We start from the raw sequence: 17,168 nt of genomic DNA, 5'->3' as shown, positions 1-17,168 counted from the left end.
TATTACCAATATACACCTACTGTATGATTCAACATATTTATTCTGGGCAACTTTAATTCAAGATGATCAGACAACTATGCGTATGCGTATAGAAATGAAATCCAGAAAAAGTATTCATCCCCTTCTAATGATTTTCCATTTTGGTGGACCAAAAGAGATATTCAAAGTTTTTAAAGTTACTATTGTTATATTAAAACTTTGAATGCTCAAGTTGAAAACTGTTATGGGTGAAAGGAGCATTTTTTTGGAATAATAAAAAACAAAAATATTCTAATCGAAGAGCCTCATAGTCAGTGATTTTCAAGGAAATAATTAAACATGAAGACATTTCAAAACAATCCAGTTGTAGAAAAGGACAGAGCAGGAGCTAGTACAGTAAGTTCTTTCATCTCAGTGTCAGTTTATACATTCAAGTTGTTTGAAAACATATCCACTTAACAAAAACATGTATATGTCATTTTCAATTCAATTCTAATTGAAATGGGATATAATTAGAAAAGAGTAAATGGTTTTGCAGGGCACAGTATAATAATTATTTCATTAAATTTGCAATTGAGGCACTCCATAAAAAAAACATAATATTTTCAACATCTGTAATCACATGTTTTACTGAGAAACGTGTGGAGCACGAATTTCCCGATATGCTTTTTTAGAATGCATGACATCATGTACAAGAAAAAATTCCAGATAACATGATCTGTCAGAATGAAACTCCTGTAAATGTTTAAATAGTGCCTCCCGGACTGCCCAGTTATTCATTGCTAGGGAGGATTCAAACAGCAGTGAGAGAGATGGCTGAAGAGTCAATACTTTCATACCTCCAGGACTTCATTCCTGACTCCTTCAGCCAGAGGAGCAAAATCCTGGCTGGCCGATTCCTGAAGCTGGTGTTCGGAGTCCGGAATGACACCTGCAAGCTGCTCCAGGACATCGATGGCAAAGAGTTCAAAGTGGACTGCTGGGAACGGGCAGAGGGTCAGTGCTCTTGTCATCTCACTCATACTGCCTCATCACCTACAGTTTGCTAATTTTCTGCTCTGTTTCTGGTGAGCTGTAGTCTTCAGGCAGGAGTTTTAGGAAAACACATGTGAATTGTTATTACTCCTGACTGCTTAAGTGCAGCCAGCACACATAGTATTACACTTGTATTCGGCATTATACAGTATGCATTTAACTTTAAAAAAGCATAATGAACAACCCTAAAACGCTGAGATTTTAATTATTATTTGGATTTGCCAGTTCTTCATTAGTTTAGTTATTTGCAAGTTTTAAGAAAAAAGAAATTGAGTGAAAAAGGACTTGCTTGTATAGCCACCTTCATTTCATGGACCCCTAGAGAAGCCCTGGATCTATACTAGTCTTGTTCTTTGAGAGGTATAAGATATCTAGTCTTGACAGATTTTAATTCTTTTGTCTTTTTCTTCCATGCAGGAGGAGGAGGGATAGCCTCCTGTCTTTATGAGGGCAACAAGTTCCTGAATGCGAATGTGGATTTGAGTGTGTTGCACGGACACATCCCCTCTCAGGCCGTTGACCAGCTGCGTGAGGCTGGGAGGATGTCCACAGCCTGGCAAAACGGTCAGCACTTCTGTTTTCTCATTGCCCAAACAGTCTCTGTCAGTAATTGGTTTTCATTATTATTTTTATTGATGGCATTATTAGAATTGAATTTGACTGTTTCCAGATCAACTTACCTTTCTTTACGGATGCAATCTCAGTGAACTTACGACTTGGCCCACAACCTGTCAGTTACAAATCCAGAGTCTGTGCATGTAGTTGTGCACATCTTCTTTTAAACAAAATTACAGTTCTATAATGTGGAACTTATGCATGTATAGATCTGAAACTTCAAAATATTGTAGCTTGAGTTGTTGAGACTTGAAACACACCAGTGTGTAAAGAACAAACTTTTATGCCTTTTACTATGACAAAAAATACCAGACCCAGTGGGTCTTTTCAGTTGTTGGGGAATCCTGTACTGCCTGCAGCTTTTAGCCAGCTTGTCTGTGTTCCCATTCCCAAGGCAACTGCAGGGCCACCCCTGTGTTCTCTCAGTTCAGCTCTGGATCAGACAACAACCCCAGTCTTAGTCAGAGTGTGTCTCCCCGCCAAACATCCAGTGGTGGCCACTACAATATATCAATGTATCTACTGCACCAGTGCTTTGAAATCAATATTTTATTAACTATTGTCTCGGAGAACTCCTGTCCCATGCTAGAACATTTGGTTTGTCATTATGAAAGAGAGCTTAAATATTTTCCATATTTTTAGGGACTGAGAACTTCTTACAAAAGCCAACACCTGCTCTTTCCTAAACCTGGTTGTTCTCTTCTCCCCGCAGAGGATCCTGAGTTCCTCGTCATTGCCGTGAGCTGTATTATTCACACCCGGAATCCTCATGTCCCCTCATACAACTTCAACCAACGGCTCTTTGTCATAAGAGTCAGTGATGGTAAGATGCAGCTTTAGAAGAGACCATCTAGAGAAGAAACAGCTGCTGTTTAGACACAAATATGTACTTTCTCATGCTCACATTATGCACACATTTTACATCTAAAGGTACCTTAAAGAGTAAATAATACTAATACTAATTATAGTAAAAATATTTCACATATGGATGAAGAGATTGGCTGTGATATACTGCTCTGTAATCAATAATATTAAGCCATTAATAATTGCTTATATAGGCCACTCTACAGGTAATGACTCCCCTCCACCACCCCCAGTGTGCAGCCACACCTGGATGGTGCGACGGCAGCCATAGTGCGCCAGTACACACCAGCTCTCAGTGGGCAGGAGAAAAGAGAACTGAAGCCAGTTCAGAGATGGGGATTATGAGTAGGCTATGATTGGTAAAGGCCAGGGGGAAATGTGGCCAGGACACCAGGGTAACACTCCTACTCTTCTTGAGAAACACCCTGGGATTTTTGATGACCACAGAGAATCAGAACCTCAGTTTTATATCTCTTCCAAAGGACAGCGCCTTTTTACAGTATAGTGTCCCTGTGACTATACTGGGGTATTAGGACCCACACAGACCGCAGGGTGAGCGCCCCCTACGGCCCCCAACAACACCTCTTCCAACAGCAACCTTAGTTTTTCCCAGGAGGTCTCCCATCCAGGTACTGACCAGGCTCACACCTGCTGAGCTTCAGTGGGCTGCAGGATGATATGGCTGCTGCCATTAGTACATTCTTTATCAAAATGTGTTTGAAAATTGGCTGCTGCAAGATGTTAGGCTTAGCTACAGTAGACTTTGGAATGACTCCATAACACATTACAATGCTGTGTCCTGTGTACATGAACTGCAGGCATATAACAGAATTAATTACCACAAAGCCACTCTTTTAGAAAGATGTTATTCACTAAATCTCACTGAAAGTGAAGAAATTTTTATTAGCTCCATTAAGTCTATTAAAGAATTCACTCATGTGGTACTGTAGTTTCCTAATCATCTGCTCTCCGGTTCTATGATGTTTGTCTCTCATTCAGTCTTCACTCATGTTTATATTTTAAAAAACTACAGTGATATCAGTAATGATGTTGTAAAAAGTAATGATGAGATAAAAGAGTGTGGGAGTTCCACTTCAATGGTACAGCACCCATTGGAAGCAGTTCAACCAATTAATCAATGATGGAGTAATTAAACAACATACATTTGTATGATTCTCCTGTGATCCATCCAGCTCCCAACACCTCACCTACCAGCTCATTAGCTGTAACAGGAGACAGCTGTCAGACAAATAATCAGACAAGCTGAGAGGACAGTGGAGTTTGTCAAGAACAAGCTGATAGAAAGTGATCATCTAGAGGAATTTTATCGGCACAGATGATTCTCATCTTGCCAAAGTCACTGTCTGAACGCAACAGAATTAGGTGGTCTTTCAGGTGGTCTTTCCGCTGTGTATTACATTCAGCCTTCACTCGGATTTTAATAGCTTCTCAAACGTGTGCTCTATTAATCATGACCCACTCCTGAAAGATTTCTCTGAAATGAACCAATCTGAGTAATTTCCACAGCAATATATTTCCTTGGTGCTGCTGCAGATAAGACATTGCTTTTCACATCAGAAGGACTTCACTTGTAGTGTTCATCATTGATTCAGGAGAGAAAACTCAGAATCTTTAATATCGACGAGTGACCCAGCTGCCCTGTTGTATCCATTGATGTTTTATTGTGTTCTTCCCCACAGGTTCAGAAGAGGGCTGGTTTGGGGGACACATGGATTTGTCCCCATCATACTTGGTCAAGGAGGATGTGATGAATTTTCACAAGACCCTGAAAGCTGCCTGTGATGAGCACGATCTCAGTTATTACCCCCACTTCAAGAAGCGGTAAATATTTCTTCATGTTCTACTAAATGATTGATTCTGTGTGTAATTAATTAAATGGTCCAGCAATTTTAATACATATTTTTTCCATCTAAGTGAGAAAGAGTTAAAACAAGTCAAGTTCAGATTGATCTAAACACAAACCATGCTCTTTGACTCCTGGACAGGTGTGATGAGTACTTCTTCATCAGGCACAGAGGGGAGGCTCGTGGTGTTGGGGGGATTTTTTTCGACAACTTGAACTTCCGGGACGAGAAGCACTTTGACTTCATGCAGTCGTGTGCCAGAGCCATCCTGCCTGCCTACCAGCCCATAGTGAAAGCACACCTGGATGAGCCCCACTCTGAGCAGGAGGACACCTGGCAGCTGCTGCACTACGGCAGGTAAAACTCACATTGTGGATCAGTCCATTCACGAGGCTGAAGAGTCCAGCTCTGACTTGTTTACTAGTGTATAGGTTATGCTGTCTAACCAGAAACACATCCTGTTACATTGTAATGTTGAACATAAACTCTTAAACATGGACTGAACTTTTTTGTTTTACAGAAGTTTGTTTTGTCGCATTTGTCTATTTTTCTCTTGGGCTTGACAAACAAGCAAGGACTTATTGCTATAATATCATATTTTCTTCCTAGATACATTGAATTTAATCTTATGTATGACAATGGCACGAAGTTTGGGCTTTTCATATCAGGATTCAGAATTGACACCCTCTTTGCCTCATTGCCCATCACAGCCAAGTGAGTATACCCTATGTAGAAAACATAGCAGACATTTCCTGTACGGTTACGGGGTTTGGGTCCCTACTGTCTCTTCTGAGATCAAAGCATAAACAGGTTGGAGACGTCTTAGAGCAGGGGTGGGCAGTCCTGGTCATGGAGGGTAGGTGTGGCTGCAGTTGCTCTAGGTCTCCACCTGTTGAATTAAGTAAATAATGAGCTAATTGAGCTTGTTAAGAGCTGAAGTGAAATGAAAACCTTGAGAGAAACAGACTGTACAGGACCAGGATTGACCACCCCTGCCTTAGATCTCTTGATTATAGAAAAGTCACAAGAGTGAACAGGCTTTTTAAAGCCATGTTTTGTGTAAATAAATGGTTCATCAAATAATATTTCACAAAAGTGCAGAGCATGCTCTTCAGGAACACAAAATGGTGTTATGACATGAGAATTGTATACACAAACCATATAAGTGGTCATAAACTTAAATAATTGTAAAAGAAAAATACATTTTGGTGCCAAAATAGTGGTTAACATATTATGAAATATTTTATTAGTTCTCAAACTCTTATCTAAGGAGAATTAAAATCTAATCATGTCATACTGTGATTTAGATTTCCTACTTATATTAATTAATACTAATATAATTAATAATTATTAATTATTTGGCAACTCTTATTATTAATTATTTGGCAACTCTTATTATTAATTATTTGGCAACTGGTTTGTACAAGAAACCAGTCTTTTGTCTTTCAATATAATCACCCTGTCCTCCTGGAGCCTGTTTCTGCTCCCAGCAGTAAGCAGTCTGCATTGTGCTGAAAGCAGTCCTTGCTGCAATTGACCTGAGGGCTGTGTGTTCTGTGTGGGTGCAGGTGGGGCTACATGCTGGAGCCTGAGCCGGGCAGTAAGGAGGCAGAGCTGGTGGATGTCCTGCGCCGACCCAGGGACTGGGTCTAGACCTCTGCTGTGTCACCCCACCCATCACCACTCAGGCAGACTGTGGGGAAACGCAAAATGTGTGTCCGAAATTACGCAATACCATAGGTTAACTTACTGTAGTTGCATTTGTTAAAAGTCTTTCTGTCCCAAAATAAATTCTTTTTACTTTGGAGAAGTATTTTGAAATACTGTGTGACCTGTGTCATGGTCTGGATGTGCTGAAGTCAGTGTTCCTGAACTGGAAAGGAAAATGTTAAAGATTGTTTAAGTGCCTATGGCCTACAAATGGTTGCGGCTTTCGTTGCTACCTTCTAAATACAGAATTGTAAATGTGTACTTTGGAACATGGTTCTTATAAACCATTTAAATAAACTGTTCTCACTTTTCAATTGACTTGTGGTAGACTGATATTTTTTGTTATTATTTAATAAAGTTCTATGATGGAGAGAGAAGAGAATCTGTAGATCTTTTGCACCCTTACAACACAATGAATAGCATTTCTTTTTTTCAATTTCTCCTTGATCTTTCTTAAAAGCTATTCCTTTAAAATGCTTCATCAAGTACACATTTGATTAGGGGTGTATTTCTTAATATATCTGACAATGGTCTCACAGCTGTAACACACATTTCACACGTTAGCAGTGCTGGGTCCCCCAGACAATACTCTTATCAAACCCTTGTTCCTTATTCAGACTGGTTCTTCCCTGAATGGCTTCTTCAATAATCTCTTCTGCCACCAGGTCACTTTAGTCTCCATGGGAACCAGGATGGGAGAAAGTTATGACATCATCGTTGTAGGAAGGGGAGAATGACACCCCCACTCTGCAAGGGATAGATCGATGACCGTCTTGGGGTCACTGCTGCTTTTGAAGTGAAATACTTCAAGCATAATGCAGATTCCACTAACCGGATCATGGTATTCACATATGAAAGATGTTTCAAAAAGACAATTCTATCTTTTGGCTCATGTTCATAAGATTTGCAAATGTTGTGCTATATGTGGAATTTTGTTATAGAATAAAAAAATAAAGCATTTTATCATATTACCTTCCCTGTAAACACTTTAAAATCCTGTTTAGTCACATACAACCCAGTATTTTGCAGATTTATCTTAAAAAATGTTATAAAACTACTTTTTGAACAGTTCCAGTTCAACCTTAGAGCACCATACCACAAGACAACAAATAAAAAAATAACCTTCAACTATCTTTAACCCATAAACAAGTATAAATTCTTAAAATGGCATTAGGCTGGGCACGTTCGGTGTGGAGGCATTGACCTAAATGCCACACTAGGAATTAAATAATAAGGGGATAAATCCTTGAGCATGTCTTTTTATCTTAATCTATCTCTTAAAGTTTCAGTGATGCAGCTTGTTAGTTCACTTTGGAATTCAGTTAGGCAAAGAACTCTTTTGGAATGAGAACCAGCAGGTACTGTTTGTGAATCCCCCATTAACAGGGTTCAAGAATCCAACACCATTCAGTGCATGTACTGCAATGCTCCTTTTTATCACCACGATTTGTTACAGCCTAATGTACAGTTTGTCTTGCCTCCTTTGTTCTGTTAATGCCAGAGCTGTAGCAAGTGCAAATCCCGTTATTACGCAACCTAAGCAGTGTCCTGCGTCTGTGCTGTGTATAAGCTTGAGCCAGCTTCCAGATGAGCCTGAGGCCTCCCTACAGCTGTGTCCTGCCTACATGTGTTCTGGCTATTACTATGTTTAAATATATTACATTACATTCAGTGCCTTTCCGTAAGTTCTGGAACTGAAATCTAATGGTCATTCTGTTAAATTACTATCCATCAGGAAGATACTAGGATCCATGTGAAGTTAGTGTAAGCTAGTGTACCAGAGCAGGTCCTCACCACTTGATGATGGTGTATTTCATTTCTATCAGCAATTTAAGATATGGTAAGCATTACTGTAAACAATGACTAAGTATTACTGTTAGCATTTCTAAACTAATATATGCAAGGATTGTCAAAACCAATTACTGATTGAATACAGCGTTAGTGTTGAGGACAACAGGAAGGCTTTTCTGAACTGCCTGGCTTTCAGAAAGCTGAATTTCTGGTGCTATGGACAATGAGACTTTCTAAGAAACCCTTTAATATCTAAAGCTAAAGCTGTCTGTTTTGCATTTCCTTTTTTTCTTGCGATACTGCTTTCTTTTTTATCGTCCCCATGTAAATCATCAGCTTCGTGTCTGAAAACAGTCCCAGTAGGGTGGTGTAGAACCTGGTGAGGAATAACACAGAAAAGCTCTATTAGACTTGTAAGAGATTGGGGTTTTCTATTTGTTGTAACAATCACAAATTGTAATAGAACATTGCGAGAGTACTTGACAAATTTTAGGAACCAATCAAATAAAATAATTTATAAATGGTGAACCACATTTATGTTCCTGGACACTAGTAAACATGCATTTACTATTGGGAACTAAACATCAAACATGTGTCTGCAATAATAGATCAGCTCTTGAGATTTATTTTGTGAATAATATTTAACAACTTTCTTGATGAGTCTTGATGGCTTCAGTCTTTTAAAACAGTCTGCGCACAGTTTGATTTCTTGAGGTGCGGCTGCCAGTTAGACAATATGGGAACTTGGTTCGTCCCGGCTATAGCTCCACTCCGAATATGATCAGATATTCTGGATGTTGACACAAAGAAAGAGTCCAACTATCTAATTTCGTTGGTCAGGGGAAAATAACAGTGGGTTCTTGAAGATTTCTTGTGTTTCAGGAAGAATATCTTGGGCAGAAATCTGTACCTTAGTCACTCTCTCAGCCTGGCTATTTGGAGAAACTCCTGACTCGGACTGCTCACAGTCACCTTGTTTCAAAAGTCATATTGCCAGTTAGATGGAGAGACATTAAAATAGCCAATGCTTAACCTGTGACAATGAACTGTTTCCCAGGTTATGTGAGACAAAATCACCCATTAAGAACACTTTATTGGCCATAAACAATTTCTTGCATTAGGAATTAATCTCTTTACGTATCCCAGCTTGCTCTCCATGAGACACACAGACAGGGAGAGAAGCTGGGGGTCAGAGCACAGGATCAGCCACTTATACAGCACCCCTGGAGCAGCTGGTGTTAAGGGCCTTGCTCAGGGACCCAGCTGAGTAGGACTCCTCTGCCAGCTGTAGGATTTGAACCAGCAACCTTCAAATCATAGGTGCAGATCCTTAGCCACAGTGCCACCACTCCGCTGGGGACAAGAGGAAATCACCAGTTGACGATTGGCTGAGATGTCATCAGGTACCCATTCTGGTACCCACCCTACAGATTGGTTGATTGACTGATCACAGCCTATGACTTTAATATCAGGTGCAGATGTGCCATTGCACTCCATTAGACGCCCAGGAGCCAGCAGTGGGCATCCATCATGGGAGTTTAGATGGTCACTGTCCTGGAGAAGACCATTATCCAGAGACAAACACACTGCCCTTACTTGCACACATGCAAAGACCACTAGGTCATTCTGTGGCTGAGATCACAAAGAGGGGCCTCTTTAGCTACATTCATGTGCTTTTAGAGACAGGCAGAAGGCCTCACCGTCAAAGCACACAAAGACGATGAGAAATCTTTAACAACACTAAATTCCAAGTGAAACAATAGGCCTTGTCGCTACAGCCTTAGTATCACTCCATGAGCAATTTTGCACCTCATTTTCACTTTTCCCTTCTTTGTTAATCAGCCAATCAAGCTCTTTCACTAAGTTGTCTTAACATTCTTCTGGCGTTTTGTTACCAGACATATTCTTTTCATCCTTTCTTCTAATTAAGCACATTTATTTTAAGTAGAAAGAAGAAGAAAAAATATTTTAGGCTCTTGAACTCGGGATACAGAATTCACCACCACTTAGTTCAAGGAAAATCTAACATGACAGAACTTGGAGCAGGTGAGCGCAGATGTAAGAAATATCCCTAGGCTGGTTAATTAAGAATGGTGTACCGGTGAGGAATTGCTTTTCAGATTACTTGTTTTTTTTAAATTAGGAAAGTACTCACAGTATTTGGAATAATTGAAATATTACACTTGACATGTCTGCTTTGCATAATTATTCAGTAATAGGAAAGTAATAACAACATCTGACAACTCTTTCTTGTCTAACATGCAAATCCTTCTTGGGAAAGAAATGTCCTTTAATCAGTGCTTCACCTTCTCACTTTTTTCCTCTTAAGTGTAAATTTAAAAAAAAACAATTTCCCTGAAACCCTTTTCCACATGAACAGTAACCACACCTGTGTGTTTTCTGCTGGCGTCTTGCAGTCCACATGAAGAACTTGACTCACTGATTGAAAGGACCTGGAGGGAGACAGAAAATTCTCCCAGGTTCCTCCGATTCCCTTGTAAAACTACAGTCCCCGATATTCCCAAAGAATTCCCATAGAATTACAGTCTTTACATGTCAGGAATTTGAGCCAAGCAGCAACACTGCTGGTGAAGATCTAGACCAAGATTAATGAAACTAATGGTTAAGAAGTCTTAATATACTGTAATTGTATACAAAATTTCATTATTATCAAGCCTTTATCCATAATTGAGTTAGATGAAGCTGAGCAATGTGAAAGTCCAATTGCCTGTGGTGTTTGCAGGGCAGTGTGATACACATACTGTAGTCTGTGTCCTGTCCTTCATGTTGTAATATATGTGTCCTGTGGTTTTCCTCTGCTGGTGTTACTTTGGGGTTCAGTATTAAGTCAAGTCACTGTAACTTTAATATTCACTTAACAAACTGTGGGTACACAACTTGTGATTCAAGAATAAATGAAATCAGACATAATTAAAAGGGAGTGAAGGGTTTAACAAATGTTTCATGACATTTGAAGCTCAGCCAATCCATCAGAAAGACATCTTCATGAATCATATTTTCTTCATCTGTCACCACATGTTTTATAAAAATTGTAGTGGACCAAAAATTTCCCAGGGTGGGTTTTTTTAGAATCATGACATCATGTAAAAAAAAAACTAAAAAGTCTGCTGACAATGCCAAAATGAAACTCCTGTAAACGTTTAAATAGTGCCTCCTGGACTGCCCAGTTATTCATTGCCAGGGAGGATTCAAGCAGCAGTGAGAGAGATGGCTGAAGAGTTAATACTTTCATACCTCCAGGACTTCATTCCTGACACCATCAGCCAGAAGAGCAAAATCCTGGCTGTCCGATTCCTGAAGCTGGTGTTCGGAGTCTGGAATGACACCTGCAAGCTGCTCCAGGACATCGATGGCAAAGAGTTCAAAGTGGACCGCTGGATACGGGCAGAGGGTCAGTGCTCTTGTCATCTCACTCATACTGCCTCATCGCGTACAGTTTGCTCATTTTCTGCTCTGTTTCTGGTGAGCTGTAGTCTTCATGCAGGTGTTTTAGGAAAACACACTTGAATTGTAATTACTCCTGACTGCTAAACTGCAGCCAGCACACATAATATTACACTTGTATTCGGCATTATATACTGTCGTGGAATTTTATCGAAGAAGAGCCTGGAGAGGTATTCACATTCACTCAGTGAGGTCTTTATTCATATTGCAATATGGGAAAAAGCCATCACCCGTCTGTGCAGAGGTGAAGGCTGATTCAAAAGCAAGCAAGGAGAGCCCTTGTTTTAAATTTTTTTTTAAGCTGATGCAACACTTCAAGGACAGGCAAAGCAGTAATTTTCCATTCCTTATAGGTTTTTGCTTTAAGCAAAGATGAGCAGTTATTCAAATAGTTTCTCATACTCCCTTCTTCAAGCAGCAGAGATAAACATTATTAAAACATCCCATGCCCTTGATGAGTTGGGTGCTATCACACTTTGTTCTAAGTATCCAGCTGCTTCTGCAGCACAGCTCTGTCCGTAACAACATTTTTAGGATAAAACATTTTTTCTCAGTAACTTTCCATTACAATACAGTATACATGTGACTCAAAAAGCTTTAAGAATACAGCACAACCAAGATAAACTGAGATGTTAATTATTGCCTGGATTTTCCAGTACTTCTTTATTTACAATGTTCTAAAATTCAGATGAAATATTTGCAATTATTTTTAAAAAGAAATCTCGTGAAAAATTATGGCATCATTTCCTACATCTCTTACTCCCTTAGAAAAGCCTTGGATCTGCAGGAGTTTCATTCTTTTAGTTGAGAGAACGTGTCTGGTCTTAGCATGTTAACGGATTTTAATTCTTTTGTCTTTTTCTTCCATGCAGGAGGTGGAGGGATAACCTCATGTCTGTATGAGGGCAACAAGTTCCTGAATGCCACTGTGGATGTGACTGTGGTTCGTGGACACATGCCCTCTCAGGCTGCTGACCAGCTGCGTGAGGCTGGGAGGATGTCCACAGCCTGGAAAAATGGTCAGGACTTCCATCTTTACCCAAACAGTCTCAGACAGTAGTTGGTTTGCTTATTATAACAGATAACATTTTTAGAAATGCATTTGAATGATACCTTTACCCAGATCAACTTACATTTCTTTTCTGTAACAATCTAAGTGAAGAACCTAACACAAAAATAAATCAGGATTTGAACCCACAGCCTTTCAGTTAGAAATCCGGAGTCCATATGTGCTTGTAGTTGTGCATGTTTTCATTTTTTTTTATTACAAATACTACAAGAGGGCAATTATGCAAGTGCATAACTGATAAGAAAAAATTAAAATACTGTAGCTTGAGTTGCAGAGACTTGAAACACACCTGTGGGAAAAGAACAAACCTTTAATGCCTTTTACTTTACAAGGAGGGCTAATCCCAATATAAATTAAGAAACTCTGAGGAAAATTACAGACCCAGTGGTTCTTTTTTAGTTGTTTGGGAATCCTATACTACTTTCAAGCTTGTCTGTGTCCTCATTACCAAGGCAACCTGTAGTGCCACCCCTGGGTCCTCCCAGCTAAGCTCTGGAACAGATGACATCCCCCAGTCGAAGTCCAAGTGTGTGTGCCTGCTCTATATCCAGAGAAATGCCTGTCCCATGCTCGAACATCTGATATGTCATTAAAAATAAGAGCTTAAATATTTTCAATTAGGGACTGTGGACTTCTTACAATAGGCAACACTTGTTCTTGCCTAAACCTGTTTTTGTGCTTCTCTCCACAGACAGTCCTGAGTTCCTTGCCATTTCTATGAACACTATTATTCACACCCGGAATCCTCATGTCCCCTCATACAGCTACACCTTGCGACTCCTTGTCATAAAACTGATTAATGGTAAGATCCAGCTCTTGAAGAGGGCATCTATGGACTAGATAGCTGCTGTTTACACTCTAACACTTTCTCTTGCTGATGCTAGACACACATAGAAAATCTAAACGTTCCTTGAAGAGTTAACTTCAAGAAATACTGTACATGTGGGTGAAAAGATTGACTCTTATATACTGCCAATAAAAATAAACAAGAAAAGTGCATTGGGCCATAAGTACAGTACTACTGTTATATTAGTACTTCCAGAAATAATTACCACATTGTCACTGTTTTGTAGAGATGTTATACACGACATCTCACTGAAAGTTAAGTAATTTTGATTAGCTCCATGAAGCCCAGGAATTCAGTCATATGGTAGTTTCCCAATCATCCAATATTCTCTTCTTCTTAGATGTTTGGTGCTCATTCTATCACCTGCTATGTTTACATTTACATTTTTTAAACCCACAGTGATACCAGGATTCAGTGACGAGGTTTAGTTTTTGCTGTCAAGTCTGATTTGTCTTTCAGCTAATATTTTTTTAGAACGCCCTGGAGGTAAAAGAATGTGGGAGTTCCACTGTCGATAGTACAGCACCTAATGGAAGCCGTTCAACCAGTTAATCAACAATATAGTAATTAAAAATCATATATTTGTATGATTCTCCTGTGATCCATCCAGCCCCCAAAACCTCACCTACCAGCACATTAGCTGTAACAGGAGACAGCTGTCAGGTCCTGGACAATCAGACAACCCGAGGGGACAGTGGGGGTGAGACAGGAGTTTGTCAAGACCAAGATGAAAGAAAGTGATCATCTGGAGGTGTTTTATTGGCTTGTATGTTCATCTTGCCAAAGTCACTGTCAGAAAGCAACAAAGTCAGGTAGTCTTTCATACTGTATATTACATTCAGCTTTCACATTGAATTTAATATATTGCCAAATGTGTGCACTACAAACAATTACAGTATCATCACCCACTCCTGAAAGATTTCTCTGAAATGAACAAAAAACATTTTATTTTGTCTGAATTCCCTTTATCCATATAAGCTACATTAATTCATGCAAATCTGTACTTTTCCCACTAAATATATTTGCTTCGTGCTGCTGCAGATCAGACCTGACTTTCCACCTCAGAATGGCTGCACTTGAAGGGCTCATCACTGATCCGTGCAAATCTAGGGAGAGAAAACTCAGAATCCTTAATAACAATGAATGACTCAGCTGACTTGTTGTATCCATTGATGTTTTACTGTGTTCTTCCCCTCAGGTTCAGAAGAGGGCTGGTTTGGGGGAAACGTGGATTTAACCCCAGCATACTTGGTCAAGGAGGATGTGATGAATTTTCACAAGACCCTGAAAGCTGCCTGTGATGAGCATGATCTCAGTTATTACCCCCGCTTCAAGAAGCGGTAAATATTCCCTCATGTTCTACTAAAGGAATGATTCTTTGGGCAGTCTTTTTGTTCCAAAAGAAGCATTCAAGTTTTTCTTAGCTCAAAGTGCCTTATAATTGTCTTTTATAATTCACAGATCTTGTGCACTTCTCACTGTACCCATTTCTTATCAACAAGTTCAGGTTTCTCCATTTCACTCTTGGATTGTTTGAGTCAGTGCCACGAAAGAGCCTGGGAGAAGAAAATACTTTGGTTTTATTTAATATTCCAGCAAATCCATTCTATATTTTGTCCATCTAATTACTGAGAAATAATTAAAACGACTCAGATTTAGATGGATTTAAACACAAACCATGCTCTTTGATCCCTGGACAGGTGTGATGAGTACTTCTTCATCAGGCACAGAGGGGAGGCTCGTGGTGTTGGGGGGATTTTTTTCGACAACCTGGACTTCCGGGCAGAGAAGCACTTTGACTTCGTGCAGTCGTGTGCCAGAGTATTCCTGCCTGCCTACCAGCCCATAGTGAAAGCACACCTGGATGAGCCCCACTCTGAGCAGGAGGACACCTGGCAGCTGCTGCGCTTCGGCAGGTAAAACTCACTTTGTGGATCAGTCCATTCACAATGCTGAAGAGTCCAGCTCTGACTTGTTTACTGGTGTATAGGTTATGCTATCTAACTAGAAACACATCCTGTTGCACTGTAATGTAAAAATTAACTCTTAAACGTGCACTGAACCTTATTTTGGACAAGTTTGTTTTGTCCTTTGCTTTTATATGGTTTTTATGCGGCTTGACAAACAAGCAATGATCTACTTCTGTAATGTTGTATTTTCTTTCTAGATACGTTGAATTTAATCTTATATATAACAATGGAATAAAGTTTGGGCTTTTCATGCCAGGAATCAGAATTGACACTCTCTTTGCCTCATTGCCCATCACAGCCAAGTGAGTATACCCTTTGTAGAAAACATAGCAAACATTTCCTGCACAGTTATGGGTTTTGGGTCCCTACTGTCTCTTCTGAGATCAAAGGATAAACAGGTTGGAGACATTTTAGAGCAGGGATGGGCAGTCCTGGTCATGGAGGGTAGGTGTGGCTGCAGTTGCTCTAGGTCTCCACACCTGAAGAGCTGGGAGAAGCTGTTGAATTAAGTCAATTGAGCTTGTTAAGAGCTGAGGTGGAATGAAAACTTTGAGAGAAACAGACTGTGCAGGACCAGGATTGACCACCCCTGTTTTAGATCTCTTGATTATGGATAAGTCACAAGAGTGAGCAGGCTTTTTTAAATGCCAGTGTTGTGTAAATAAATGGTTCATCAAATAATCCCCAAAAGTGAAGCACATCTTCTTTAAGAACAAAACATGTCGTTACTGTATGAAATATTTTGTTCATTCTCAAACTCTAATCTAAAAAGAATTAAAATCTAATTACATTATGCTGTAATCTAAATTACCTACTAATAGAATTGAAATTATTTGCCACAACTGGCTCAATCTGGCCTGGTTTGTGCAAGAGGAACTTATTGAATGACAGAATGCAGCACCATTTTCTTTTACAAAATTATTTTATTAGTAGTATGCTCCTCTCTAAGCAGCACCATTTTCTTTTACAAAATTATTTTATTATTAGTATGCTCCTCTCTAAGTATGGTCATTTCCTGGGAAGACTAGGCCTCTGTTGTTCTTTTGTCTTTCAATATAATCACCCTGTCCTCCTGGAGCCTGTTTCTGCTCCCAGCAGTAAGCAGTCTGCATTGTGCTGAAAGCAGTCCTTGCTGCACATTGACCTGAGGGCTGTGTGTTCTGTGTGGGTGCAGGTGGGGCTACATGCTGGAGCCTGAGCTGGGCAGTAAGGAGGCAGAGCTGGTGGATGTCCTGCGCAGACCCAGGGACTGGGTCTAGACCTCTGCTGTGTCACCCCACCCATCACCACTCAGGCAGACTGTGGGGAAAATGCCAAATGGGTGCGCAAAATCAAATTCTGGAATACCATAGGTTAACTTACAGTAGTTGCATTTACATTGAAAGTCTTTCCGCCCCAAATTAAATAGTTTTTAATTTGGAGAAGTTTTATTAAATACTTTGTAGCCTCTATCATGTTCGGGATGTGCTGTAGCCGGTGTGCATTAACTAGAAAGGAAGTGCATCTTGCCTGCAAATGTTTACTTTTGGTTGCTGCTTCCTTCTAAATACAAGATTTAAAATGTGTGCTTTGGGACGTGGTACTTATGCACCATATGAATAAAATGTTCTTACTTTTTCAATTGACTTGTGGTAGACTGATATTTTTTGTTATTATTTAGTAAAGTTCTATGATGGAGAGAGAAGAGAATCTGTAGATCTTTTGCACCCTAACAATACAATGAATAGAATTTCTCTTTTAGATTTCACCTTGTTCTTTCTCAAAAGCTATTCCTTTAAAATGCTTCATCAAGTACACATTTGATTAGGGGTGTATTTCTTAATATATCTGACAATGGTCTCACAGCTCTAACACACATTTCACACGTTAGCAGTGCTGGGTCCCCCAGACCACACCCTTATCAAACCCTTGTTCCTTATTCAGACTGGTTCTTCCCCGAATGGCTTCTTCAATAATCT

The 17,168-nt window shown here is 39.8% G+C and overlaps 2 protein-coding genes across 2 annotated transcripts; both read left to right on the top strand.

Annotated features, from left to right (window-relative positions):
• Positions 1-741: 741 nt before the first annotated feature.
• Positions 742-6,386, top strand: LOC102694116 (oxygen-dependent coproporphyrinogen-III oxidase, mitochondrial-like). Its single transcript, XM_015363995.2, has 7 exons — positions 742-975; positions 1,432-1,578; positions 2,342-2,452; positions 4,194-4,335; positions 4,500-4,715; positions 4,968-5,072; positions 5,927-6,386. The coding sequence occupies exons 1-7, from the start codon at positions 792-794 to the stop codon at positions 6,009-6,011; spliced, it is 990 nt and encodes a 329-aa protein (XP_015219481.2). The 5' UTR covers positions 742-791; the 3' UTR covers positions 6,012-6,386.
• Positions 6,387-11,034: 4,648 nt separating this feature from the next.
• Positions 11,035-16,831, top strand: LOC138216024 (oxygen-dependent coproporphyrinogen-III oxidase, mitochondrial-like). Its single transcript, XM_069179267.1, has 7 exons — positions 11,035-11,271; positions 12,197-12,343; positions 13,085-13,195; positions 14,439-14,580; positions 14,941-15,156; positions 15,408-15,512; positions 16,385-16,831. Exons 1-7 carry the CDS (start codon positions 11,088-11,090, stop codon positions 16,467-16,469), a joined length of 990 nt encoding a protein of 329 aa, XP_069035368.1. The 5' UTR covers positions 11,035-11,087; the 3' UTR covers positions 16,470-16,831.
• Positions 16,832-17,168: the final 337 nt, after the last annotated feature.

Source organism: Lepisosteus oculatus, chromosome 15 (genome assembly GCF_040954835.1).
Source record: "Lepisosteus oculatus isolate fLepOcu1 chromosome 15, fLepOcu1.hap2, whole genome shotgun sequence".
NCBI lineage: Eukaryota > Metazoa > Chordata > Actinopteri > Semionotiformes > Lepisosteidae > Lepisosteus > Lepisosteus oculatus.
This window is presented reverse-complemented; position numbering and strand designations above follow the sequence as displayed.

Excerpts from the sequence above, each read along its gene's own strand:
- LOC102694116 (XM_015363995.2), top strand. The coding sequence starts at position 792 with ATGGCTGAAGAGTCAATACTTTCATACCTCCAGGACTTCATTCCTGAC. Across the intron at positions 2,453-4,193 it reads TGTCATAAGAGTCAGTGATG|GTTCAGAAGAGGGCTGGTTT; the intron begins GTAAGATGCAGC and ends TCTTCCCCACAG. Across the intron at positions 4,716-4,967 it reads CAGCTGCTGCACTACGGCAG|ATACATTGAATTTAATCTTA; the intron begins GTAAAACTCACA and ends TTTTCTTCCTAG.
- LOC138216024 (XM_069179267.1), top strand. The coding sequence starts at position 11,088 with ATGGCTGAAGAGTTAATACTTTCATACCTCCAGGACTTCATTCCTGAC. Across the intron at positions 11,272-12,196 it reads CCGCTGGATACGGGCAGAGG|GAGGTGGAGGGATAACCTCA; the intron begins GTCAGTGCTCTT and ends TCTTCCATGCAG. Across the intron at positions 12,344-13,084 it reads GTCCACAGCCTGGAAAAATG|ACAGTCCTGAGTTCCTTGCC; the intron begins GTCAGGACTTCC and ends TTCTCTCCACAG.